Raw genomic sequence first — 27324 nt, forward strand, 5'->3', positions numbered from 1 at the left:
ATACCCAATGTGAAATGTAAATATCAAGCAAAAAAATCTAAAAAAATATAACTCAGTCCTAAGAACTCACCATAAATTGCTCTTTAAATAGAATGCTTCATAAATGTATTTTTCAGCACACAAGGACTTCCAAGACTAAAATCTGCATCAAATATAGCATTCTTCAGATAAAGTAAGTCACAGGTGGCAGTCACAAGTAACAAGGCATACCTTATCTCCTCAATTTCACAACACTTTTATTGAAACACATGTAAATGAATGTGATTGAAAAGATGGTGAATGGTAGTTGTAGAATAATAGTGAGCATTTTAAATTGCAAATAACTTGTCTAACAATCAGTACCAATAGCATTACACTTTTGACCCACTGCTCACTGATTCATCTGTGCAACAGCATCCTCTAATACTGTTGAAATCTACCACTGCTAATTGGTTTTTAGGGTCAGAACGTATATATCTAAATTTATCCCCAGATGAGACCATTTTACTGTATCGCTACACAGTCTTTGCAAAGCAGGACACTGAAAAAAATCACTGCTGCCCTATATAATTCTTAAATCAAGCAAATTCAATCTTACAGCCTTAACATTCTCAAAAAAAACCCAAAAAGCCAAATTAGGCAATTCACTCCTAGAATGTTTTAACAAAGACATTTATTTCTTATTATAAATGAAGTCAATACTGGCATGGAGTTTGCAGATTTTTTTTAATTTTAAACAACCTTAAACTGGTTAGGGGTTCAAACTATGGAAATAATCCATTAAATATTTACAAGAAAAAAAATCAGAAGTTCATAGCACCATACCTGTGCCCTTGCATGAACTTCCCCAAGGAGACCTGAGTACTGCTGTTCCAGATACTTTTTTTCGTTCTGCCAACAGCTTGCCTGCGCTTTCATTTGTTCAGCCATTTTGTTAAAAGCATCTTCCTGGCTCTGCTGAAGCTCCTTCATAGTATTGGACTTGTTTTTACAAACATATTCCAGGTGAGATATCTGTGTAACAAGCATTTAAAAAGAAATTATTTCTCTAAGCATCTTTTTACTTTATTGTGTATATCAGTTTAACCACAGATGTCATAAAATCTAAACTGTAATTTCTTCAATATTTTCATTAAAACTAAGTAAAAGCCTTTCATGACAGATTATTTACTTGAGTTGTGCAACAATATGAACAAAAAATTGGATTCAGTTTTGCCATTGCCATACCATACTGCAGATGCTTATTGCTTTCTTTGTTGAAAACCTGAACTGGACATGTCTCCTATGTTTTGGCTTTTTGTAAACAAGAGCATTAAATCATGTGATGGTAAAGTATACCAATCTGAGTATACCAGTCCCTTAGAAGTTTGCAAGAATTGTAGATAATATATAAAAAAAACAGTCCTTAATATAATTTTTGTTTTAGTGGAAAACCAAAACATTCCAAATACTATTAAGCATTAAAAGAATTTCAGAACATTTTAGCACACAGAAGTTGTTTTTGACAAGTACAAATGGATTCACTCTGTGGATAACTTAGTAGCTCCCACGCAAACTAAATGGAGGAAAGAATCAAGGTAAGAAAAATTGTGAAATACACACACCTACAATTAACTACTAGAGAGTATCAGTAAGCTACTTTTCAAATGCATCACACAGAAATGCAAGAGGAAAATTTTGCTCCCAAGAAAGCAGTTACAACATGAGTGACATACTGTTCAAAATCCCTGAAAAGCTGGTGAGTATATGAAAAAAGTCCTAGAGACCTCACAGTCAATATCAATAACCACACTAAATTAAAAAGCAAGAAAAAATATGACACAGTATCCTCAAACACTGCCAATAATGTTCACTCCCTTCTCTTCCACTCCCCTTTCCTCATTTACTTCAAAAGCAAAATGCAAAAGTATATCAAATGTTCATAATCCAGATTTTATCCTACCCCATCGGTGAGGAGGTAGGTCCAACTGACTGCTGAGGTATTTATTAATTGATGGGCAGAGTTAAAACAATTCACTGTAACCAGCCCTGCATCTTACCCAGACCAGAAGAGTGGTCACTCCTGAAGATGAAAAATGTCAAAATAAGATTTTCCCCTACTATGTCTTAAAAAATGTCAGCAGAGACAAGTTCTGGAGTTGCTGTACTAGTCTTAGGACTGACCTGATCAATGGAGCCAGAAAACGAACTGAAATTCTAAAGACTGTCATATGTTAGTCTGTGGAGTCAGTTTAATTTATTTAAAAGGAGATTTTTCTTTCCTAAAAATGCAGGGATTTATGGAGAGAAAGGCCACATAAGCTTACTTGCACCCTGAAAATTACAGCTCCTCTCTACAGCAAATACTGAAATGTTTTATAAAAACTGGTATTTTCTGTTTGTGTTACTGAATATAATTCTATAATCCATGAGTTACAATTAAATGAAAAAATACACTGTCATTCTTTCAAATGAAATAATAAACTCTGAATAATAAACATATAATTTAAAGACGACACTCCTTGAGTAAGGGCATTTTGTTTCAGTTTTATGGTAAAATAAAGACTTGCTTTATTAGTGTAAATGACTAAGTTCTTTGAATTGCTTCATCAGTAAGATTAATTTATTTTCTTTTAATTAGGTCCCTGTGGCTAATATTGGCTAGTACTATTAGCATGTCCTGCACTGAAAGTGGAGCTTAGAGACTTCATACAGACTTCAGTCACATTTACATGCCCACAGCAATGGCATCAAACTGAGTTGTAGACAAGCCATAATTAATGGTATTGAATTATTAACGTCCAAATTCTTTTTGAAATAAGATGAATGTCAGTCCTTTTTAATGATACTGCAACGTGGACAAATGTCACTGAATTTAATAGAGGTAGCTGGTGCCTAAGGACACTTACCTTCTCATTAGCCCTGTTGAGGTCTGAGATCAGGGCATCAACATTCTCCTGCAAGATTACACAAAGCTCAGGCCAAGAGAATCTATCTAGGATGCCTTCTGGTTGTTTTATAAGCACACAGCCTGCTATCAAATGCTGGTATAAGCTGTGAAGGAAGGTTAGTTTCTCCTGAAACAAAAGGAGAATTACATGATGTATCTGAACAGTGTTAGAACTGAAATGTGCATTACATGGGCAGTAATACGAACTACATGCAAGTGAAAAAAAGCCCACATGGCTCATTCACAAACCTTTTTCAAAATACCATAATTGCTAATATTTGCAGTCATACATATTGAAGCGAATGTAAGAAAACAGTTTTCACAAAATGTGTCTATTCAGACATAATATATAAATAGTTCATATAAATACAGAACAGTCCTGCTGTTATCACAATGGACTATCTGATACAGATAAAAAATTCCATGCTATTAGTATATGCAATTTATTTATTTATGGTAAAACTTTCAGTTATACTCTAACTGTATCCATTTACAACAACTGCAGAGCATGCAGAAAATCTTCTGATTGGCTTGGCAGCACAAGACACTATTTATACAACTATCACTCTGAAGTCTTTTTTAAATTGTTTTTGTATGGATTATATATGAGACCAAATGGCCAGACAAAACAGGCTTATAGCTTCATGAGTTAAATTCCACAAGCCATGCCTCATTCATTTACACTGATTTTAGTCAGTAATATAATAAATTGATGCAAGTTATAAATAAACTTTAGCAACAATAGAATGCTATAGAAATTCCATCCTTAGTGCTTTCAGTACATATATGCAACTTAGCAACTTTGATTAAGACAACAATAGCAAGTTGTACCTCAAAAGTCACAAGGACAAAGTCTGTAAACTATTGCAAAGGTTCCCATTATTTTCCAGGGGTCTTGGTTGAAATTTTCCATTAAGAAAATACGGATGGCCAAGATTGGAAAGTAGGATTGTTCTGAGCTCTTGCCATTACACTTACATGTATTTTCTCACAATTATCTCATGGTGCTTTAGGCAATTAAAAATAAATTGTAATTCAGTTTAGTTTAACTTTGTTTCTAACAGATCTACAAATTCCCCAAGGAAAATCCAGTGCGCCACCATCATTACATTTGATGTTTGAGCTGTGATAAAACTAGGATGACAATTATCCATTTGGCATGAGAAACAGGATTCCAAGACCCCAAATCAATTCACACATGTTGAATGCAACCACAGGCTTGTAGACATGCTGACTTTACAATACAGCCAGACTTCTAGTTTCCTCCACTTTAATCATTATCTGATGTGTGTAACAATTCCAGCTGCTTCATGTGGACCCTATTTAAATACCAGACTGTAAAAGAGGTGGAAAGAATGTTTCCTTTTTACTCAGTTGGCATCCATGTCCAAATTTGTGGAAGTAATGAGCTCAATATGCACAACAACTACAAGTATATCATTGCCCTTGCTAGTACAGAACCACTTTATTGGGCGGAAAAAGCAACAAAATTAACATCTGTTAATACATATAAGGAGAAAGATAATAGTTCTGAAATAAGACATTGTAGACCCATTCCCACATATAGCACACTACAATTAGGTAATAGATAAAGGTAAGAATTTCTAGGTTTTGTGGCATGCATGCAAAATTACCTCAATTCCATATTTGCTATGTATCAATTTACACATGGATCAGTAATTAACACATGATAATGACAATATTACATGTTTCAATTGTGAAACATTTCTGCTAACTTTTAATTTGAAAGAAAGAAAGAATTGTTCATCAGGCATAGCTTTTTAAATAAAGCCTGTTTTTCAAAAATTTAAAATACAGGAATGATTAAGCTATTAGTTCTGATACAGAAGAAAGGAGACCCAATATGTCCTGAAATCCTGTAGATATTAAACACATATTTCAAAATACGTATCTTAAAATCATATTTTAGGGATAAATCTGTTAAAACTAAGAGTAACCATTTGATGTATGTAAATGTATAAAGCTGAGATTAAATAAAGACTCTTTGACAGTCATCTTGTCTCTAGTAATACCTCCATATCCTTCTGGTAAGCCCTGGTAAGCTTCTGGATTTCATTTTCAGATTCTGTGGCACGTACTTGCTCTTTCTCCCAGCATTGCTGTACATCCTGCAGTTCCATTTTTAAAGTTTCTATTAAGGTCTCTCTGTCTGCACACTTAGTGTGCAGATAGTTTAACTCTTTCTTGGTATCAGCCATGGTATCCTGAACTTCCTGTAAAACAGAGGAATTTAACAGAAAAGCTGGTATAAATTTTACTCTATAAAATGATACCCTATCCAAGTGTTCATCACCTGAGGAAAGAAACAGTCATATAACCACATGTATTCACAAGAATCCAGGCTGGGTGGACTTTATCTTTCAAGAATAGAATTTCAAAATTGACAATAGGCCTCTTGAACAGCTTGCAACTAGACAGCATTGGAAATCCATCTCTGACAGGTAAAGGCTCCATGATACAGTAAACTTCACAGTCCCCTCTACCCCCACAAATGACATGCAGAACACAGGAATGCAACTTATCCTCTGCAGAGCGCAAAGCTCTCAGACCCATTGAAAAGATACATTATTTTCTTAAGTGAATCCCTGATCTGTTAGGGCTGAGTCTGCAAGCAACAAAGATGCTGCTGTGCATTGTATTCTTTAGATACAAGATAAAAAAAAGTGAGGACTCTCTTTGGAGGTTGACCATGGGAAATAAGTAATTAGAAGTAGTCATAAATACTGTTATGTAACAAACACCAAAATCTCATCAGGTAAACAAAGAACTTAATATAATACCCCCTCTGAGCCAAAATATGGTGCAGTTACACTGGATTTCCAGCACTGCTAAAGTTTGCAAAAGGTCAAACTGAAAGCATTGTTTATTTTTCATAAAATCACAGCTTCATAGACCATAAAATCATACAAAACATAACACTAAATTATTCAGAAAATGACAAGCTTTATTCTTCTAAATAGAAACATTAAAATATTAAAGTAATTTTAAATTTCTAATAGAAATGCTTTCAGACTAGATCTAGATTTTGATCATCTATACAATATTATTACCAAAAATTTAGAGAGATTGAAAACTGGTATATTGCATAAAAACCAGTACCCTGTGTGTGTAGCAAGCTCAGTTTGTGCATGAAGAATACAAGTATCTCTTGCAAAGGTTGCAAAATTTTTAGGTGACTTTAAAAAGTGCTGTAACAGAAGTAGAAGTCCTAAATCTTCTGAACATAAATTAGTAAAGAAACTTCATAACAGGTGGCAACACATCATATCCATTAATGTGAAGATTCAATGAATGTTACAGAAAAGCACTGCATAAAACATAAAACAGCATATCCTCAGAAAAAGAACCTGAAAAACGCTGTGTTTACAGACATTCTATTTTGGCAGTAATACAACACACTGCTAGTTGGGAGATTAAGTTAAAACACAACCTCAGGATTTGCTCACTCCCTTGGCTATTGATTTAACCAGACAGGACATTACAAAAGTGGTGTCAGCCAAAAACAGAAAGAAAAAAAATATTTCCAAAACTAAAGGAAAGAGCTCTCAAGTGTTTTTATCTCAGCTAACTTTTACTCCAAGAAATTTTAGGCTGCATACTTTACAGATGTTAAAGAGAACTTGATGCATCACATGCATTGACCCTTCTGACAAACATAAACAAAACAATTAACTAAAGAATTGACATCATTAAAAAAATATACCTTCATATGCATAGAGGTAACTAAATTCTCTTTCCCTTTTCTTGAGAAAAACAGTTAAACAAAAAAGATTACTGATAATGATTTCAATATAAAACAATACTTGCAAATTTATCAAGGTATTTTAATTATTTCAGAAGGGCAATCATTGAAATTATGTGCTTTATAGTGATAACTAGGATAAAGCAGCATAGTTTCACACAAACTTGTGAGGTGAACTAGTTTGCTCAATAGACTACAATGATAGAAGGACTTACTCTGATAAGAAAAAAAATACTTTTAATCCAGAAAGATAGGTTTTGCAAAATGTTCACATTTTATGCTAAGTTCATTAAACCTACCTTCAGGTCTTGTCTTAAAGCACACATTTTCTCCTCAGATACCTGAAGTTCTTTTGTCGTCTTTTTACACAAAGCCTTCATTTTCTCAAGCTTCAAAAAATATGAAAATCAAAGAGGCTTTTACAGAAAGGGTGCAATGATCTATTCGATATAATATAAAGGAAGAATTTCATACATGAAAGTAAAAAACAAAATTTATTTAAATTCCTTGAAGAGCTTTTGTACTACATACCATCTAAATAATATGCCATTACAAAACACTAAATAATCTTTTACAATTATTTAAAATGAAGAGTAGTGGTAGAATAACAAACTGAGTCCATTCTTACCTATCCTATTAACTCTCAAAATATCTGACAAAAACACAGATTCTGAAATGCACTTGAAAGTGTAGTAAATTCAGATAATGATCTCGGGAGTGGTTTGAGAAAACAAGTTTTCAAGTCAGTGGCCATTTGCAGAAATTGTCTAGCTACAAGCTTGATTCTTTACAGAGCACTGGATAGTACTCACATACTGTAAAAAGCATCAATGTACCACAGAGGCACAATGACTTTTAGGGTTAAAAGCAAAAGCAGTCTCAGAGGTTGCTTAATATGTACTGAGGTACTACTACTTCACTTTCTACTTTCAAAAACAGTAACTACATAACAAAATAATGTGTATCTCTGTTTTTATGATGATGCTGCTAACGCCTGACATTTAAGGAGCAACTCAGAAATAGAACACCTAATATGCAAAATTTATGAATTACATTTAAAATGTTTATTTTAATATTTTGATGTAAGAAAATTTAGCAGAACCCTTAGAAATAATTACAGTAAATTAAAGAATGCTACTGGAATATTTCCAGTCTTTTTATTAGTTTACTAATCGTTTCCCTCTATCCAAACATGTTCTGGTATCTGCACTATACAGAAAGTCAGAAGTTAGTTATCTTCAAAACCCAAAACACTTCTACACCTTTCTAGTTTGTTAGTTTGTGTGACTACACAAACTAACCAGATCTTTTAATCAAATGTTTAACACAGTAAGTTAAAGATGACACATGACAAGTTTACCAGCGTATTTCACATATACATACAGGTGTACACATACATTAATAAATTCATCAATATGTGGGATCTTGTTCAAAATCTTTTTATAAAGGAAACCACTAAAATTTGCTTACTGTTGCGTTGCTACTAAAACCCTTCCTTATTGTGTATTAAAACAACCTAGTTTTAATGCACAGTGCCCTTCATAGTCCCCTTGTGCATTATTGTATTATTAAAGTTTTATTATTAAATATATCTCACACATAAAAAGCCAAAAGCAGCATTCTCTATGGGGGCAGGGGTAATCAAGAAGGACAGAGCACTGCCCTTTCTGTGCACCACAAAGGTGCTCAGTGATCTCTGGCTCCATATGACAACTTCAGGGTCAGTCCCACACAGTCCTACTGGGAAGTCTTGTGGCAGGTCATCTGTTGGTCCTGCTCTGCTTGCGATTTATTTTCCTTGACAGTTCATTCTTCTTTCTGTCAGAACACTCTCTCTGCTTTCTTAGAAGCCACCCCCTTGGTCTCCCCACTGCTGTCTCTGGCACAGTTTCACAACAAAGCACATCACTAAGCCAAAGCCTGCTGAGTCGACTTTTCAACTGTGCTGCCTATCACGTGATGCTCCTCCTCCCAAATAACAATTCGCTGAGGATAATATGTTCCTAGTTACTCTGCAGCTTCCAGACTTGGCTGTCAGAAGAGTTTCATAATGACTATACACATCAGTTCTCTTATCTCGCTGGGAGAGACTTAACAGTGCTTGCTGTTTAAAAAGTGTAATTGTTACCATGGTCACTTATTTTTGTGCCCCTTGAACAAACTCAAAGGTCTTGTGGGAGACCTATTTTTTCCACTAAAAAGGGCAAAGCTAATATAGTTTTCTTTTTTTATTTTTAATTTTTAATTGTTTTAAACCTGTTGAATGACTAGCTAGACTATGCATTTGTCAAAATAATAGACAAAACCTAGAAATTAAATAAGAGTGCTGGCACTTTACAATCTCATCACACCTTGCCTTTCTGTATTTGCCAGTTTTATTCAAAGTCTAATCACAAGTTTGTACAAAAAGTTTTAATCGTGCAGTTAAATTCTCTGTACAGCCTTTAAAGCCACAAATTAATAACACATTTACACCCAAGAGGAGTAATTTAGTCAGACTAGCAAAACACACAAGAAAATAAATGCAAAACTGTAACTTCTCAGTCAGTGATATAAAAGGACTGCATGGAAAACATCTGATTTTTTATAAGGGTAAGTTTCCCAAAATTTAAATACTTCCATTATTTTATTAGATAACATAAAGACAGTATTCTAAGATTTTTATTGAAATTATAGAAAAAAAGCTCCCAAAGAGAATCCATTGAAAACACTCTCCTCAGAAAATTATACCAGTTTTAGAAGTACAGGGGAGCATGCCTGATAGCAGTGACTAATGAGGCTCAACCATTGTGTTTTTAGGAACACTGCAGTATATGCAGCTGCCCTCTTAGATCATTATCTTCTAACTAACATTCTATATATGAGCGGCTTGTTATTCTAAATGTTTTTTGAAAATAATCCCAAAAGACTGAACTAGAAAAGCAAATTAAACTAGAAAGACAAAAAACTGTTCTCCCTGTCCCCACAAATGTGAAACTTTACTGTAGGGCAAAGCTTAGAGAAATAGTAGCGACAGAGATTTTTTCTTCAGGCATACTTGAAGCTGTCTACTCAACATTCCCACTCTTCTGCAGTTTTTTTACAAGCAAAGTGTATGTTCTGCTGCAGGCCAAATGCAATACATATAGAGCCAAACATTGCAAGTGCTACCTCATTAGACGTATCTTCCAGCTTGTTCTGGTAAGCTGTCAAGGTACACCTCAAAGTGTCAATGACAGAGCAGCTCAGAGGTTTATCTTTGTCCTCACAAGTGCCTGAAGGAAAACACAGAACAAAAATTAAGCCTTAAAGCCACAGAGAGAAAATTACCCACCCTGGATGTGAGGTATTAGAATTATTTAGGGCTTCAGTGACAATACAGAACACTGAAGAGCAGCCTTGTTTGCCATGAGAGATACAGCTGTATAGCCATGCTTTCATAGCAAATAGAGCTAAAAGACATCTGTTTAAAAGCTTTAATAGAAGATACAGAACTGTAAATTCTGGATTACATTTATGTCTAATGCATTTGGTATGCAGTCTCACATATTGTTCCTACTGTAGTTAAACCTGTGTCATTCAGTCAGACAAGCCAACTTTGAAACCACACAATTATATACTTTGAAAAACATGTTGTCTGAAAGTTAAGAATGTTACACTTTTCCTGACCTTATTTTGGTGTTGTGACAGAGCATGCATATAGTAATGCAGTACTTCATTTACTCAAAGCCTTACTGAGCCAAAGATCATATGATTATGTTATGCTTGGTATGCTTGGAGAGGACTTGATAACATTTTAAATTATATTAAATTTTATTCTGAAGGATATGACAAAAAAAATATTATCTGTCTGTAGGGTCCTATATAAGTTCAGTTATAAATCTGATATAACAATTATATACACACACTAAACTTATTTATTAAACCTTTAGATTGGGACTTCTGATCTTGTTGCCCTTATTGGGGACATATGAACAAGTCTGACCATTCCAAAGTGCATAGAACCATGTGCCAAAAAAGCAAAACAACACTGTATTGATCGAGAGGTCACAAGATGTCAGCTGATATTCGGTTTCCAAGAACAAACTTTTCTTTTTTCCTGGTGCTACACCACAATACTAGGTTATTGACAGACCATTCCTCTCAGCATTATTTATATTCTTAGAAAAAAACTTTTATCACTTACTGTGTGGCAAATTATAGTATCAACGTTTCAACAATTTTTAACATGTTCTATAAAGAAAACTATCTTTACCAACTATAATAGCAGCCTTATTTTGCAAAAGTGAAAATATCTGGGGAATTTTAAATCCAGGAAAGCTAAATCATCAAAACTCCCAGCACAACTAAACAATGATAGAGGTGTTTATCACCAGTGTCACTAAGCAATTTACACAGGGTGGCTGATGAAGTCAAATCAGGTACTAAAGTCTGAGACTTTTCTTTGGCTGTCCATAAAACTTTATCAGAGGAGGTCCACTTACATACTTGCAGGGCACTTAAAAGATATTCTATAATTAGTGTCATCTAATAAGCATGACATTCTACTACGGCATTGTATAAAAATAATTAAATTGCTCTTGTAGGCTACATGTAATACACCAATAGAACTCAGTGGAAAACTTACTTAAGTGCACAAGTCAGAACGTATTGCCAAAATTCTTTCAATTAGTTAGCCTCTTCTCTCCTGACTTTTGATAATACCAGAAAGTATAAAGTGCTGTTCAGGCTGGACTAGGTGTTACAAAGTCCCACCTATTCAAAGCAACACATATTTGCAAGATTGCTTTCAGCAGCAGGAGCAAGATCAGCTCTACAGCACGCACATCCCAGTGACTGACCTCTGTCCTCTGTCCTATCAGCCACTCCCCCTACTTACCACAGTTTCTAAAAGTCTGCAGAGTCAGGGAAAAAACAAGAGTTTCTTAATGACACTTCAGAGCCCTGTGAATCCTAGATATATCCCAAACAACTGTGTTACACTTAAAACCAACCTAAGAAGAATTCATAAAATCTGACCTCTTTTGAGAAGATTTCACATTGAAGAAAGTGCTGACTGTGACCTTAGGATAATTTTTATCACATAACCACAGCTATAGCTATGCAGAGAGCTCCAGTCCAATCTTCTTATTTACAAGACCAACCTCTCACTCCTACCCATTGTAGGAACATTATGCGTTGATCTTGTTGCATAAAAAAATAAACACTATTTTTTCATACTTGTAGCTCTAGCAAAGTGGTAACAAACAATTCTCATTCAGTTTAAAACAATGTGTATTAAGTCTATCCAAGAGTTATCTTCCATACCATAGTTTTTGTCAAACTGTCTAAAAATGTATTTTCATATTTTAAGTCCCAACCTGCAATGATGTTATTAATATCATGTTTGCCAAAATTAGAATTTTGCCAGTAAACTTTTCATGCTGTCATTCCTTCCCTTTGCTCTAACCCTACTTCTAGGCAGCTCAATCTGTCAATAGAAATACAGATTCAATGTACCAGTTGAAAACAGACCTATGGCTTTAATGCTGCCCAAATGTTGTCTGACTTCATACAACTGTGCAGGACACATGCAGCATAATCCAAACACACTCTGTTGTGGCAGAAGCATGATGTCAGCAATGAAATAAAAAACGCAACCCAGTACTTGAAGTGTGCACCCAGTACTGCCCAAGAGTTTGAGGGAAGAATTTGGGAAAAATGCCAAGTTCCATACGAGTCTTACAGAAGTATACAAGTGAATAAACTCTTAAATCTGCTGTTTCAGACTTTCTGCTAGCTGTACTGGGCCAAGGGTAGGAAAAGAGATCATTTTCTTCAGAACAGCTCATATGGTGCTGTGTTTTAGATTTTTGACCAAAAAAAGGTGATGCTAACTCAAAGCAGCTAACACTCTTAGGACTTTGCACCCATTTCACCCTTTTTTCAGATTACTATGACCATAACTACTTTTTCCAGAGGACAAAAACTCTTAAGAACATACCCTATTGCTGAATAACTGCACAATGCGATAAACTAAAAAGATACAAAGTGAATTCATGCAAATGAACCAATGAGAATAACAATGCTCTGGAAAATATATAAAGGTAACTGGAAAAGGAGAAAATGTGGATTTTTGCTTGTTATTTTGACGTGCATAAAGGAAAAAAAAGCTTTCTAAAACTATTTAGGTTTTAATCTGCACTGAGTTTGCATGGGCTGGTTTTTGATGATGGGGGGAGGCTTCAGGGGTGGCTTCTGTGAGAAGCTGCTAGAAGCTTCCACCATGTCCAGCAGAGCCAATCCCTCATGGCTCCAAAGATGGACATGCTGCTGGCTGCTGTAATTGTCAGTACAGAGAAGCAGGAGTGAGAACAAGTGAGAAGAACACTGCAGACACCAGGGTCAGTGCAGAAGAAGGGACAGGAGCTGCTCCAGGCACCAGAGCCCACATTCCTCTGCGGGCCGTGGTGCAGCCCATGGGGAAGCAGCTGTGCCCATGCAGGGCCACAGGGATGCAGAGATCCGCCCACAGCCCGTGGAGGAGCCCCACGCTGGAGCAGGCAGATACCCGGGAGGAGGCTGAGATCCTGTGGGAGGCCTGTGGAGAGAGGGCTCCTGCTGCCAGGCTGGAGCAGCCTGTCCTTGGAGCACTGCACCCCACGGAACAGTGACCCAGGCTGCAGCAGTTTTGGGAGAACTGTTGCCTGTGGCATGGACTCACATTGCAGCAGTTTGGAGGGAGCTGTTGCTGATGAGATGGAGCCACGTTGGAGAAGCTCTCAGTGAACTGTTTGCTGTGGGAGGGACCCTGCAGTGCAGCGGGAGAGGGACTCCCTCTCCCTGAGCAGCACGAGAAGCCACAGGTGATGAACCACAGGTGATGAACTAATGTAACACCCATTCCCTGTCTCCTTGTGCCAGCTGGGTAGGAGGTACAGCTGGCAAAGGAGGTAGAGGGAGGGATGGGGGGGAAGGTGCTTTTAAAGGGCTTGTTTTACCTCTCTTTATCCTGCTCTGATGTTCTTATCTGTAAGTAAGTTCATATCTGTAAGTTAAGCCTGTTTTGCCTGTGATGGTATTTGATGAGTGAACTCTCCTGGTCCTAACCACGAACCCTATATTAAAATTCCTCTCCTCTGTCAGCTGCACAGTTAGCAGCTTTCATAGGTGCCTGGCATCAGCCCACATCAACTGGGCCAATGATCAATACTATCAATAAAAAGATAGTATTATCTTCTCTTTACTGTATAGATTAATAATCATAGACTGGATCAGCACTTGAATTAAGGGGCTGAATCTTTAGTGTTGGATCTTTAATACTGACAGATTTTTAAGTAGATCTCTCAACCCCTTGAGTTCAATGTTGACCACAAGAACAAGAAAGACTTCCCTATCAGCTGTGGCTAATGTAGCCCCTCATCTAGTAATTAGACTAAAAAGATTTATTTAAGATTTTTACTTTCATTAGCACATAGGTATTCCCTTTCAAATATAATAACAATTTTTAAAATTTTTGAATAAATGCTATTAAATACAAAAACTTATAAGTACATGAGAGTGATAATATAATAATGCAAAGTATTAAATTTAAGTTTCAAACTTAAAAGCATAGCAAATATGTCGGACAAAAGTCTTAGTCAATGTCTATTCTAATAGTAAAAAACTGGAATTGACTGTAAGGACTCAGGCAATCCACTGCAAAGCTAAATTCTACTATCTGCCTCAAGAGCCTCTTCACAGATCCTAAAGCTTGAAAAAAAAGATCAATTTAAATTAGTTTAAAAGTTTATCTCAGACAAAGCAAATTAATACTAAAGGTTCTGTTATTAAATTTCTCATATTATAGAAACAAGTTAAAGCTGTTCTTAGCAAGGCTTACCATCCAAAAGACAATTGCTGCTTTGGAAATTGCACTTACTTGCTTAAGTAACTCCCTCCAGATTTACTCAAGTCCTTTTTAAGCATGTGGAACTTTGCAAAACTGTGGAAAACCTACAGTCTTTAAAGAGCTTTTCAACTGTAAACCTACAGGTATTATCACATTTATAATTACAGAATAAAACTGGTACCAGTCCCAAACAATGAAGCATATGGCCTATGCAAGGAAATCAATGCATGACAGAATCCAAGCTCACCTTTTAAGGACAAGAGAAATCCCAAGAAGTTGTTTCTTTATTGAAATTCAGTATCACTAGGCCCTAAAAAAAACTCTTTGTGAAGATACAAAAAAGTGTATCTTCATTTCAAAGTGTTTTTAGCAACCCATTTATGTCTATTGTTGCTAAAAAGTGCCAGAACACTCCATTTTACTTGTTTTCTTCCTGTTTACTTTCACTGTAAATTGGAAGCACTTTGTGTCTAGTATGCAATTTTTCTAACAGGAATTAAGTTTTAAATGAAATTTTTTTAAATTGTCAGTTTTCAGCTTTAAAAAAATCAATAGCTTGACATTAAAGTTCAACTTGTTTATATTAGCCACTATTTCAAATTTCTAACCAGGCAGCAGTTTGTTAAGTCTGATACAATACTTATATATAAAGCCAGGTAGCAGAGTGACAACCACTGAATTACAATTTCTTTTAATGAAGAAAGGGAAATATTTGTTCTGTATCAGATTAAATGAATGCAACATAGTACATGTCCACAATCAACTGTAAAAAGTATTGTGTTGCATCATGTGTCCTACACAACCTTTTTGAATATATGACCTTTAAGTTGCTGAAGGTTGCCTCAGAATTTGGCTCAGTTCAGGCAAAACATCTGTTCCCTTTGCAGGTATACTGTAAGGACTTTTTTCTCAGTTGGATTTAGAGCACAGCAAGTGAGCCCTTTTCTGACCGATCATATACACCCCAGCATTTGTAAATCAAGCTCTGGGCTGACAACAGCAGGTCCACAATCCGTCACCCTTTCTCAGCTAGCAAGGCCATTTGACTGCTGTGAGAACTGCTCTTATCATGTCATCAAATCAAAGCATGTTGAGAAGAGGGAATGCAAGAGGCATCTGCAGAATTCCCACAATGTAGTGACTTTGGAACATTGACAGATGCATCTGTCATTTTATACCTTCAACTAACCTGCTGTCCGCTGGCCTGACATAGCAAAGCTGTCCAAGAGTAACTCCAGCTCTCTCATGTTGTTTTCATACGTCTCTGTTAGAAAGACCTGGTGTTTCTTGGCCTTTATTTGACAGGAGGAACAGACAAGACAAGAGGGGGTGGGGAAAAACACATTAAATAAGTAAACAGAAATTTTAAATTTCCTTTTTAAATTTAAATTTCTACTGTATTTCTTTTTATGTCTTTTCTCAAGCCAAGAGACCCAGCCTGACATAACAAATAAGAACCTTGTAACACACAACATAAAACTAAAGGATTTCAAAAGCAAAACAAGAGATTGTTGTACAAAAACATTGTCTTCATAATCTTCTGCTTTAAAAGTATCTTAATGGACACTAAATTCTGCCCATCTATGCAAGCAGTGAAATCTATTGTTACATCCTACAAGGGCATCGAGAAAGACACTCAACTACTGGCAGACAGGCTAGAAATCCATGATTTGGCACTCAGTCAAATCCCACACCTATTCTCATTACAAACCCTGCCTAGTTCAATTGTTAATATGTTTCATGCTAGACAGGGATTTCTTCAATACCAAAACCTCATCCTTGTGCATGGAACATAAAACTACAGAGTTCTTAGCCCCTATCACTAAATTTTCTTAAAGAAAGCTGTTCACTAAGTGCAGTCTATTGTTCAAATCAAGACACCAAATTTTTTGAGGTCAGAAAAGTCCTACATCAGATTTTTTTAAATCACTACAATAGAAAGACTATACCAAATAAATCCTTCAATTTATATCTGATAACTTGCAGTTTTCAAAGACATGTATCCGTAACATGTATCCATAATTCCAGACAAGACCAAGGTCTTTTTGAGTATACAGAGTTTTGACTTTTCAAGGAAATGTCTGATTTTAGCTGCTGACTGACTGACAAAAATTCAGCAATTTATAAAAAAAAAAAAAAAGAAAACCAACCATCCCTCCATCCCTCCTCAAGAGGAAACTATTTAAATAATTTCACAATTTTCTTATGACAAAGGTTCTGGTCAAAGATGTCTCATGACTTCTAACTGCTCAATTTATTTCTAAATTCTAAATTGTAACACATATTTGTGTAATTTCATTTCTACTTGGTAATGGAAAGTTAACCTTTTTTACTGAGAAAAATTCTACTGTTTTCTATCATATCTAGAGACTGTTGCTTTAGTTATGCTTCATTGCATGTCAAAGAACCCAGGCAATTTCTTATGTATGGGAAACATCCTCCCCAGGAAAACTGCTACATACTGGTAGCATATAACTGTCAGGACTAAAAAAACAAGAAATGCATTTAATTCTCTGCAGTGTTCCTTACTATTCAGTTTAAATATTTTATAAATTTGCTTTACTCTTTCAATTTTAATTATATGTACTGTATATCAACTAATATATTATTCATATGTGTATTTCAGTGTTAGGTCCCCTGTAGCATTTACACGCTTTTCCTTGTGTGAGAGTTTGTGTTATACTTCATAAAGAATTTCCAAATCACTTCTATATATTGAAAAATAACCAAGGTTTAATTCCTACTCCATAAAATTATCTATATAAATAGAACTTGTAAATGCTGAGATCTGGTAAAAATATTTTATGGGATGCAAGCACAATAAAGTATTTTACTCTTGTGTACTGACATCATCTCAGACATCTCACAAATAAAAAATAAGGAAATATAATAATATGAAAACATCACAATAAAATAAATGTTGTTTTTACATAAAATACTCCAGCACCAAGAATGTGAGACTAAATCTTCCCAGAAAAACATTTTCTATGGAAAAGTAAAATGTGAGAATTTTTTTTCAATCTTCTCATCCAATTTTTCTATTTTGTTTAGTTAATTTACCATAATTTAGTCAGTGTGTTCCAGTCTATTCAGCCTTCACTGCTTCTCTATGCTTTATTTGCTAACTACATCTATACTTCTGAAGTCAATTTTAGTCCCTTTTTCAACAGCAATAAAGATCAAAAGGAAATTACTTACACTAGCCAGTCTCTCTACCTGAACTGCAAAATATTTAGTATCTTTCCTTTCTAACTTCTATTTTCAATCACTGTCCCCATTATCATAAATTTATGGAAAAAACTGCCATAAATTACACTGCTAAAAATCCAGGCACAGTTCAAAAGGATCTATTATTGATCTGATTTCTTATGTCTCACTGACAGGTATATAATAAAAACATATACAGTCATAAAATCTTGAATGTAAGCTGACAGGACCTGTGGAAGTCATCTGGTCCCACTCCCCACTCACAGCACAGTATGGTCGAAGTCAGGTTAGGCAGCTCTGAACCTTGCTCTGTCAAGTTTTGAGTATCCTCAAAGATGACATTTCAACAAACCCTCCAGGCAACCTGTTCCAATATCTCACAATCTGCATTGTGAAGTTTTTTGTTTTCCCCTTACAGATAATTATAACTTTCCTGTTTTCTCTTCTACTTCGAATGCACACATCTAAGGAGAGTGTACCTCCATCTTCTCCACAAGGACCCACTTGATAGTTTACAGCAGTAGCTATTATTTGCTTAGTTTTCTTCAGTCTGAACAAACACAGAAAGTATGCATAATACTTTACTTTGAAAAGGAAAATGGAGTGTACAAGTATAGAGTCAAACACAATCATTGCAGCTGACAGATTCAGCTGTTCCAGGATATGTGATTACAATCCCTCTCAACAATTCCATCCATCAACATGTTTTGCCATTCCTGTAGAACTACTGGAGAAGTACAGGTGTAATTGTTTCCTAGGTTATTTCAAAAGGGAAATCAGTTGACAAGAAAACTGCTAAAGCCTTTACATAAGGAGAGTTTGCTTCACAGATCACATTAGTAAACGGGTGGAAAAATAGTTATAAACTCAATTAAAATTTATAAGTCTTCTAATGACTTTGTTGACTTCCTCTACACCAGAATGGACCATTCTTGACCTAGACAGTGATCCTTGTAAATAACCTTAAAAATCAAAGGTGAGGTCTGTATGAAAATGCAGGGGACTCCTGACCAAGTATTAATAAGGAAGCATAAAGAAGATTGTTCAGACATACTAAACTTGGAAAAATACAGATACATCATTAAAGCCTAGAGGGATATCCTTAGGGATGCCAAAATCCACCTGAAGTTGAATCTGACATTGGATATGAAGAGCAGCAGTAAAAGATTTCTGAAGTACATCACCTCCAAAAGAAGGACGAGGCAAAATGTGGCCCATTGCTAATGAGGCAGTGATCAGGAGAGAGAAAAGGCCTTCTCATTGCTTTTTTTCACCTCAGTCTTCACTCAAAGAACCTGCCTTTGGGAATTCCAGGTCCCTAAGATGAGTGAAATTTCCATGAACACTTGAGAATTTAAAATTCTCAACATATAATAGTATTTCCCATAGTCCCTAAAGACAATTCCATTTTCACAATATATTCCAAACTGAATAACAAAAAAAACGAATAACATGGAAGAAAAATCATACTTCCTGAACCCAGAACATATGCTGAATTTTACCATATAAAATGCTTCCTTGAAGCAAACTTCATATCCTTAAAAAAGGTTCCTATTATCATAAAACAACTCTTGAGGACAAAAACATTTTAGTAGAAAATATGCTTGGCAACATATTAATTTAATCACCAATTTCAAAACAAAATTGAGCTTTTAAGGAAATAAAGAGAAGCTAAGCATTTTTCATTTAAAATACTGTAAACTCCAATGAGGAAAAAATCTTTTTTCCAAATACTTTCTATCTTTATCTGTAAGGATAACTTGAACTATTCTGAAAACTGACTGCTTATAAAATTCTTCTATTCACTGTCAGACTTGTGTTAATCTTCCAGAAAGGTATTTTTATTTATCTGGACAAGTTCCTACTAGCTTGATTGTAGACATATTTTCCTTAACTATCAGTATTTGATTTTTCTTCCTGTTCCCATATAGAAATGATGTCCCATTGTTTTTGCAGCATTTTGCAAAAGCCGTGGTTGACTAAAATAAATGTGAACTCTATACACAGTTCCAGGACAGCCCACAGAATCTGATGCTGCAAATGTGAATCTGTATCTCAAGGTCAGTAACTTTATTTTTCATGTGGGCGGGACTTTGAGGCCTTGCCTTAACAAAACCACTGCAGTAGTAATCAGGGAGTTAGGGTCCAGATGTACAATGAACTGCCTTAATTCCTGAGAAATTTTCTCTGCTTTGTCTGCAGTCACAAGGGGTTCCTGGGGAGGCTCTCTTTCATATGGACTAATTAACCCACTCAGTATGTAGTACAAATTCCAACTGGTGATGGCAGAGTAAGAGCCAAACCCAGAACTATCCACATAGCCACCAAGCAACAGCATGTTCAGATATGCCTTAAAAATTGGTTATGTAAATTCTTTACAAAAGTATCAGAATGTTTACCAGGCATGACCTTGGGGGCAGCAAATCAAAGCATTTACAGAAATACAAAAGACTGCTCCACAGTTCACAAAACACAGATTTTACTCAAGTGATGCTCTGTAAAGCACAAAAGTGGCACAAACTTTTCGGTAAACAGGCATAACTTGTATTATAAAAACAAAACAAAACCATAACTGACAAACTCTCTCCTTAGGCTTCTATTTATTTTTGCTCAAGTTCTCAAACAATTGAATACTTTTATTTTCTTATATCTGGAATATTTAAAAATCTCTACAAGAGTCTTGCCACGTGTAAGTTAAATACAATCTCTCAAGAAATTTTGTATCTCAGTCTTACATATTAATCAAAATGCTCAAGTTTTATTGAAATCCTTCTTATCCCTCCCACAAAAAGAGATTTGTAACAACTTTTGCTGGGAGAGAATGTTATGAAGTATCTCCTAGGGTCTTGAGGTTTATTTTTTTGTCCAAGTCAGAGAAAATTTTTTGAGAACTGCAGATTTAGATTTTAGACGCCTGTCTTCCAACACCAGGACATCACAGCTTGAGTGACCTCTGCACTACAAAATAAATTTAAAAAGTGGTTTCTTTGCAGAAGATCATTTAAGCACATGCTTCAGAATAACTAGTCTTCTTACATTAGGACAATAACAGAAGTAAGAGCTGGGAAGAAAAACTCTCCACCTCTGTTAAGGCAGGAAAAAGCCAATCAAAATAAAACAACCCTTAACAATTAATGCACAAAATTAAAGAAGAGTGTGTATCATGACTGGGATATTTTTTTAAACCGAAATAAACTGTCCACATTAAATTGCCTAGATGATATTTACATGTTTGCCACTGTGTACCAGTTTCTATTCCGCAGAAGTTGTAGAACAGAATCATAATCCTCAGGGTCCTTCATGGTCTGTTAAGTCAATACCTAGGCAACTTCTGCTAAAGAACAATGCTTAGTGTGTACATCCTGGAACTAGATTCTCAAATATTTGTGTACTGACATTCAGCGTATGACAACCTACAAGGTGTTTATGGACAGCTGAGATGCATACATGATTTCAGGTCTGGCTGTAAAAGAAAAATTTACAAGCCATGTGGAAAAACACAAGCTGTGTGCAATCTATTACAGAACTTACATACAAATTATGCTACTTCTGATAGAATCTGTTAAAAGGAGTGCAAATAAATACACCTTCCAAATTAAAGGAATTTATACTAAGACACAATATTTTAATTATTTCACTTTCCTAATATGCATTCTGATGAACTGACAAGTTTCCCAAATTTCAATTTGCATTTCTCATAAAATAAAGGTTTAACATCTCCTGCTTGTCCCATGCTAAAATCATCCACTACTAGGTACTAGAAATGTAAATATCATGAGTAACTTAAAACTCATAAAGATAGCCCTTGTTCTTTCCATGAGGAGGAATACAGCTGGGGCTGTTTCAAATTAAACAAAGTGTTAAATCACAATGGCTATTCTAAATTCCTGTTCTTGTATCTAAAAATTTCTAGAAACCCTAGCTAGATAATTATGAGCTTGAGACCAATTTCCTCAAGTACACATAATGCAAATATTGAGAGCTTCCTCATGCTGAGCATTTGTAAGAAATTTTGTTTGATAGTAACAGATCCTATCACATTTGACCCATGCAAGTTTCTGGCAAACTTCTGCAACATGCTGGTATTTAAAATTACAAGCAAAGTAACTACTTTACTGTACATTCAACTGATCCATTAAGGAAAAAAAATAACCTTTTCATATAAAGTTTCAAAATAACGTACTATGCGTATCTTACAAATATTTTACAAATGAAAACATTAATTTGTATGTTAACAGTATTGTGAGAAACCAACTTAAGATTACCAGACTGAAATGGAAAAGATGTATTCAGGATGTCAATAATAGAACAAAATATAAGGAAGTAATTAACAGATCAAGAAAGCAGGATGTGGAAATAAAGGGAAAAGAACTCCGTGACAATTTCATATAATTTTAGTATAAGTAAGGGGAAGCCTAATAACAGTATACTGAATGTTATTTATACTTAGTTTCTACAATAGCCTTCTGTTTTTATTTTGGGAAGAAAAATAACAAAAAAGCTGCCTATACTGAGTAAACAAGACCACACACAGGCACTCCTGCTTCCCAATCGAATACAAAAGTCTTCAGGAAAAATAAAAGGCCATCCAAGGTGATAAAAATCTAATCCCACAGGGGACCACTAATACAACTCTTCAGAAAATGAGTATTTTTATTACCTGTTCAAGACAGTCTTGTGGCTTGAAACAATTCCAGTAAACCAATTAAAACAATCTGCTATATGAATAAGACAGTTCTTTCAAGTGGGGCAATCTATTTGCTTTTACTTTCAGTTACACAATGCTCATTTTGAGTACACCATTTAATACTGTTGTAATTACCAATAAACCTGAAGCATGAATAGACTTTTTTCCTGAATTCTTGTCAGGTATAACATATATTTTACTATGGAATTTTTCTTTGTATTCTTTCTGTGCCTGATAAAATTATTTTTTAGGTTTACTGAGGCAGCAAATGTCTTTTAATACTTAAATGCTTGCATTGAAGAAGATGTGTCCTCCCAAAGGAAAAACCGTTTTTTTAGTTTTATTTTTCTTCAATTTATTAGTTAACAATCTACCTGGGAAGTGGATAACACTAAGACAATGTATGAAGTAATTCCATCAGCTGAAGAGTAGACACCAACAAATCTGAAAACTCTCTGATGCAGATCTCTGCTCCTATATACTGAATAGCACAATTGCCTACTAGTAGCAGGAAAGAGATTGTGGTCATCTCCTAGACTCATAAGTCCAAGAGGAAGCAGGAGCAGAAATTTACAATTGAAAAAGAATTGGCTAAGTATAGAAATATTACAAATGCTACTATACAATGAAGAGAGATAAGTTTTCAGTTTAAAGTTCATCTAGTTCTAATGCTAGACCGGGTTGTTCAAAGTCCCCTCCAACCCAGCCTTGAACTCTTCCAAGAATAGGACATTCACAGCTTCTCTGTTATGAGTTTCTTTGTTATGTTTCATAAATTTTTGTTATGTTTAAGTACCTCACAACTCTCACAATAAATTTTTTTTTCCTAATATCTGATGAAAACCTTCTTTCAGTTTGGAGCCATTCCACTTGTCCTCTTACTACATGCTGTTCTGGAAAGTCTCTGTTCAGGTACTGGAAGGTCACAATTGGGCCACCCCAAATCCTTCTCTTCTCCTGGCTACCTCATAGCAGAGCTGTCCATCCCTGTAATAACTTGGTGGCCTCCTCTGGACTCTCTCCAACAGGTCCGTCTCTGCCCTATGCTGAGGGCCTCAGAGCTGATGCAGCCCTGCAGGTGGGGTCTTACCAGAGCAGAGCAGAGAGGCAGAATCCCTCCTCTGCCCTGCTGACCGCACTGCTCTGGATGCAGTCCAGGACATATTTGGCTTTCTTTCTTCCAGCAGGGTCACATCCAGCCTCTCACCCACATGCACCCTCAAAGCCCTTCTGGGCAGGGCTCCTCTGATCTGTTCATCCCCAGCCTGTGTTGACACCAGGGGTTGCCCTGACCCAGATGCAGCACCTTGCACTTGGTCTTAGTAAATAACAGAAGATTTGCATGGGCCCACTTCTCCAGCTTGTCCAGGTCTTTCTGGATGGCATCCTGTCCTTCAGCTGTGCCAACTGCACCACTCAGCTTGGTGTCATCAGCAAATGTGCTGAGGGCGCACTTCCATCCCTTCATCTATGTCTATTAATGAAGATAACCTAAGCTTTTTGTTTTGACCCTCATGCTATTAAAGAGGATGGCAAAATTGATATTCAGAGTTGGGATATGTAGAGACAGTGGGAAGGCACCAACTGGTCATATAAAAGGAAACATATTTCAGAAAATAATCCTGTAAAATACATCCAACAGGACAAATACACACTAACGAAAAAAAACCCCAATCAACTAAAAAGTTTGCTACCTTCAAATAAGACATTTTCAAAAATTTTCTGCAGTCAAATGCTTGCATGAAAAGCATTATGTGAAATAATTATGTCTACGATGGTAACTAATCAAGCCTGAGGAAAAAAAGCTTGGATAGGAAGATAGAACATTCTTCACAAAAAATTACAGTCCATATTTACAAATTGTCTTCTTCATTAGGAATGCTAAGGCTTGTTTGAAATAACTGTTTTCTGCAAATAATTCCTCAATTAAATACTTAGTGTATCACTTAAAATGCATTTTGGAATTAGCTTCTCCAATATCTTATTTATATTTACTCTTGTTTCACAAAACAAAGTAATATAAATAAAAAATCAGAGTAACACAAAGTCAGATTTATTCCACAGCTCAGCACAGCAAATGCAGATTATGTTCAGAGCATGCTTAAAAAACCAAAACAACAAGTGCCATAGGCTTTTTGTCTTACCATTGCAAGTTCGCTCTGTAATTCACTGCAGCTTTTTTCAGCATTCCCTAGTCTTGCAGAGAGGTCCATAATTACCTTCTTCTTCTCCTCAATCACTTCTTTCATTTGATTGTTTGAGGAGAAACACTCTTTTTCTAATCTGGAAAGTTTCAACATTAGAACATTTTAATCAAAAATACTTATGTTGAGTATTCTACATATTTTTAAAAGACAATCTGAGTATCACATCATGTCAGCACATCAAATGACTTATGAAGCTGCTTGCCTTATGTTTTTTTAAGTCAAGAAATTTATATATTCTTTGTAAGAAAAACTTCTCAGTTATGTTTATGTTCTTTTCCATTACCAAGGCTTGTGTTAGACTTCCAGTCATAAACTAATTTGATAATTTGGATAGGGTCTCCAGATTACATGTAATAAAACAGAAGTCATCATATTTTAATTAACACATTAGTTCTCTTCAGAAAGATATCACATCTTGCATTATCAGCACTGGTTTAAAGTACAAAGCTTGCTCCTCAAGTTTCCAAATACCTGACTATATTCTTACCCTGGCTGTAGCCAGAACAGGGTTAATTTATGCAGTAGCCAAGAGTGGCCATGGCTAGGACCTGGAGGTCATTCTGTACCACCTCATGTCATTTTCTGGGGACAGGAGAAGGGCTCCCTTGTGGGTAGTGTGGCAGAGGGACTGGGTATGGTTGGGTGTTTCCACAGTGTGCAATCACGGGTGATGTATCACTTTTTTCCTTGTACACTCTGTCATTAGTATTGTTGCTGTTACAGTTCATTGTCTTATTTCATTGTTGTGTCCAGTAAAGTGTCCTTATCTCAGCCTATGATTTTTACTTTTTGTGAGTCCAATTCTCCTCTCCACCTTGCCACAGAAGGAGGAAGAGAGGGGAATGATTGAGCAGCACATTGTTTGGAGTGTCTCTGTAGGAACACTAAATTGGGGAATACCATTCTTAAACCCTGATAATTCTACTCAGAATTTCATTATTTCAATAGCAGACAATTCAAAATTTCAATCAGTTCTTGAACTACATCAGTCCTTCTGGTATTCAAGAAAACAAATGTATAGAAAGTCTGGCATGATAAAAAGGTATGTCATGAGAAAATTACAAGGCCAAACAACAGCAAATAGGAGACAGAGCCAGGGAGAGGAAGCCAAGGAAAAATTTTGAAGGATTGCCTAAGTACATAGGGATGGAAAGAAGGTGCGTCAGAAAAGGCACCTAGAATTAAAATTCACAAAAGATGACAAATATGAGAAGGGATTTTACCACTGTTATGGTAGGAAAGAAAACATGAACAGACTTCTACACAAAGCAGCTATTTTACGAACAGCAGAGAGAGAAAGTCAGCATACTCCCTGCCTTTTTGTCCTCCATTTTCCATGACATGGTCTATTCCCAAGCCTCTACTGTCAGTAAAAGGACACTAAAAGGAGAACAATTGGTAGCAATAGGTGAGGATTATGTCTGAGATAACCTGTGAGAACTCAACCCATAGAATTGTAGAGGTCAGCTCACCTACATTCAAAGATTTTGATAAAGCTGGCTAAACTCAGAATGACATTGCTCATTATCATCATGAAAGGTCACAAAGATTGGGGGAGGTCCTTGGCAAATGAAGAAAGGCAAATGTCACACTTATATTTGGCAAAAGTAAAAAGGAGAAGACAAGGAACTATAAACCACTGAGCTTCATTTCAGCCCTGGAAGGTTACAAAGCAATTCCTTCTAGGACAATTTTCTTTTCTGGGGTCATGAAAGAGACAAAGGTGATTGGGAAAAAGCCCAGATGGTAGTAGCTGGAATGGCTGTAATACTGTAGAGGTCGGTCTAAGACCTGTTTAACAGCTTCAACCACCACCTGGAGTAAGCCAAGAGTGCAGTCTTACAATACCTGCAGTGAACAGTGAACTGGGTGTGGGTAGATCATGACACAGTACAATTGATACACTCAACTGAAGTGCTGCCATTGTCTAGTCATGGAGAAAGAACAGGCCAGAATTAACCTTCTGACATTCAACAATGACATGTGCAAAGACCAAAATTTAGGAAAGAAGGCCACCCTGAAGTGGTGTAGTTGTAATTGGCTGGATAGAAGGTATGCTAACAAGAACCTGGTAACCATGACCAACAGCCACTAATCAGCAGCACAGCACAGGAGCAGAGAGAGCTAACAGCATCCTGGGCTGTATTAATAGCAGCATAGCCAGATCAAGGGAAGTGATTGATCGCCTTGTATTTGGCAGCCATTATCACACATCTAGGATAATGATCACTTTTAACTACATGCACCCCTTACAACATAGGAGAAAAGTTGGGGTGGGCTTAAGGGAATGGTCACCACCATGGTCAGCAGCAGAAATACACATAAGAACTGAGGAAACTTGGTGTATTCAAGCTGGAGAAGAGATAACTCCACAGTGTACAACAGATACTCCCAGTATCTAAAAGGAGGTTAGCAAGGAAATGCAGACGATCACTTCACAGCAGTGCTTGTCTACAAGACAAGTACTGAATCCAGAGAAGTTCAAACAAGGAGATATGTTTTCCAACTGTATGGAAAAGGTTCCCAGAGAGATTGTGCCATCTCCATTCTCCACGTTTTCAAGACCTAACTGAAGAACCTGATCTCACAGCTTATATATAGTTTGAGCAGCAGGTCGGATTATTGATCACCTGCAATTCCTTTCAATCTGAACTATTATTTGATGTAGCTCTCAACAGTAGAAACATCCAGTAGAAACATCAT

At 36.0% G+C, this 27324-nt stretch overlaps 1 protein-coding gene across 1 annotated transcript in view; it reads right to left on the minus strand.

Annotated features, from left to right (window-relative positions):
- The window catches only part of CCDC171 (coiled-coil domain containing 171), a 150446-nt gene that overhangs the window by 91602 nt on the left and 31520 nt on the right, over positions 1-27324 (minus strand). The window contains exons 8-14 of the mRNA XM_058823984.1: positions 24559-24697; positions 15710-15812; positions 9822-9925; positions 6971-7060; positions 4942-5142; positions 2868-3035; positions 805-993 (exon numbers count right to left, since the gene is read on the minus strand). Coding sequence (XP_058679967.1) covers positions 805-993; positions 2868-3035; positions 4942-5142; positions 6971-7060; positions 9822-9925; positions 15710-15812; positions 24559-24697 — 994 coding nt within the window. The remainder of the gene's footprint in view (positions 1-804; positions 994-2867; positions 3036-4941; positions 5143-6970; positions 7061-9821; positions 9926-15709; positions 15813-24558; positions 24698-27324) is intronic.

Source organism: Ammospiza caudacuta, chromosome Z (genome assembly GCF_027887145.1).
Source record: "Ammospiza caudacuta isolate bAmmCau1 chromosome Z, bAmmCau1.pri, whole genome shotgun sequence".
Taxonomy (NCBI): domain Eukaryota; kingdom Metazoa; phylum Chordata; class Aves; order Passeriformes; family Passerellidae; genus Ammospiza; species Ammospiza caudacuta.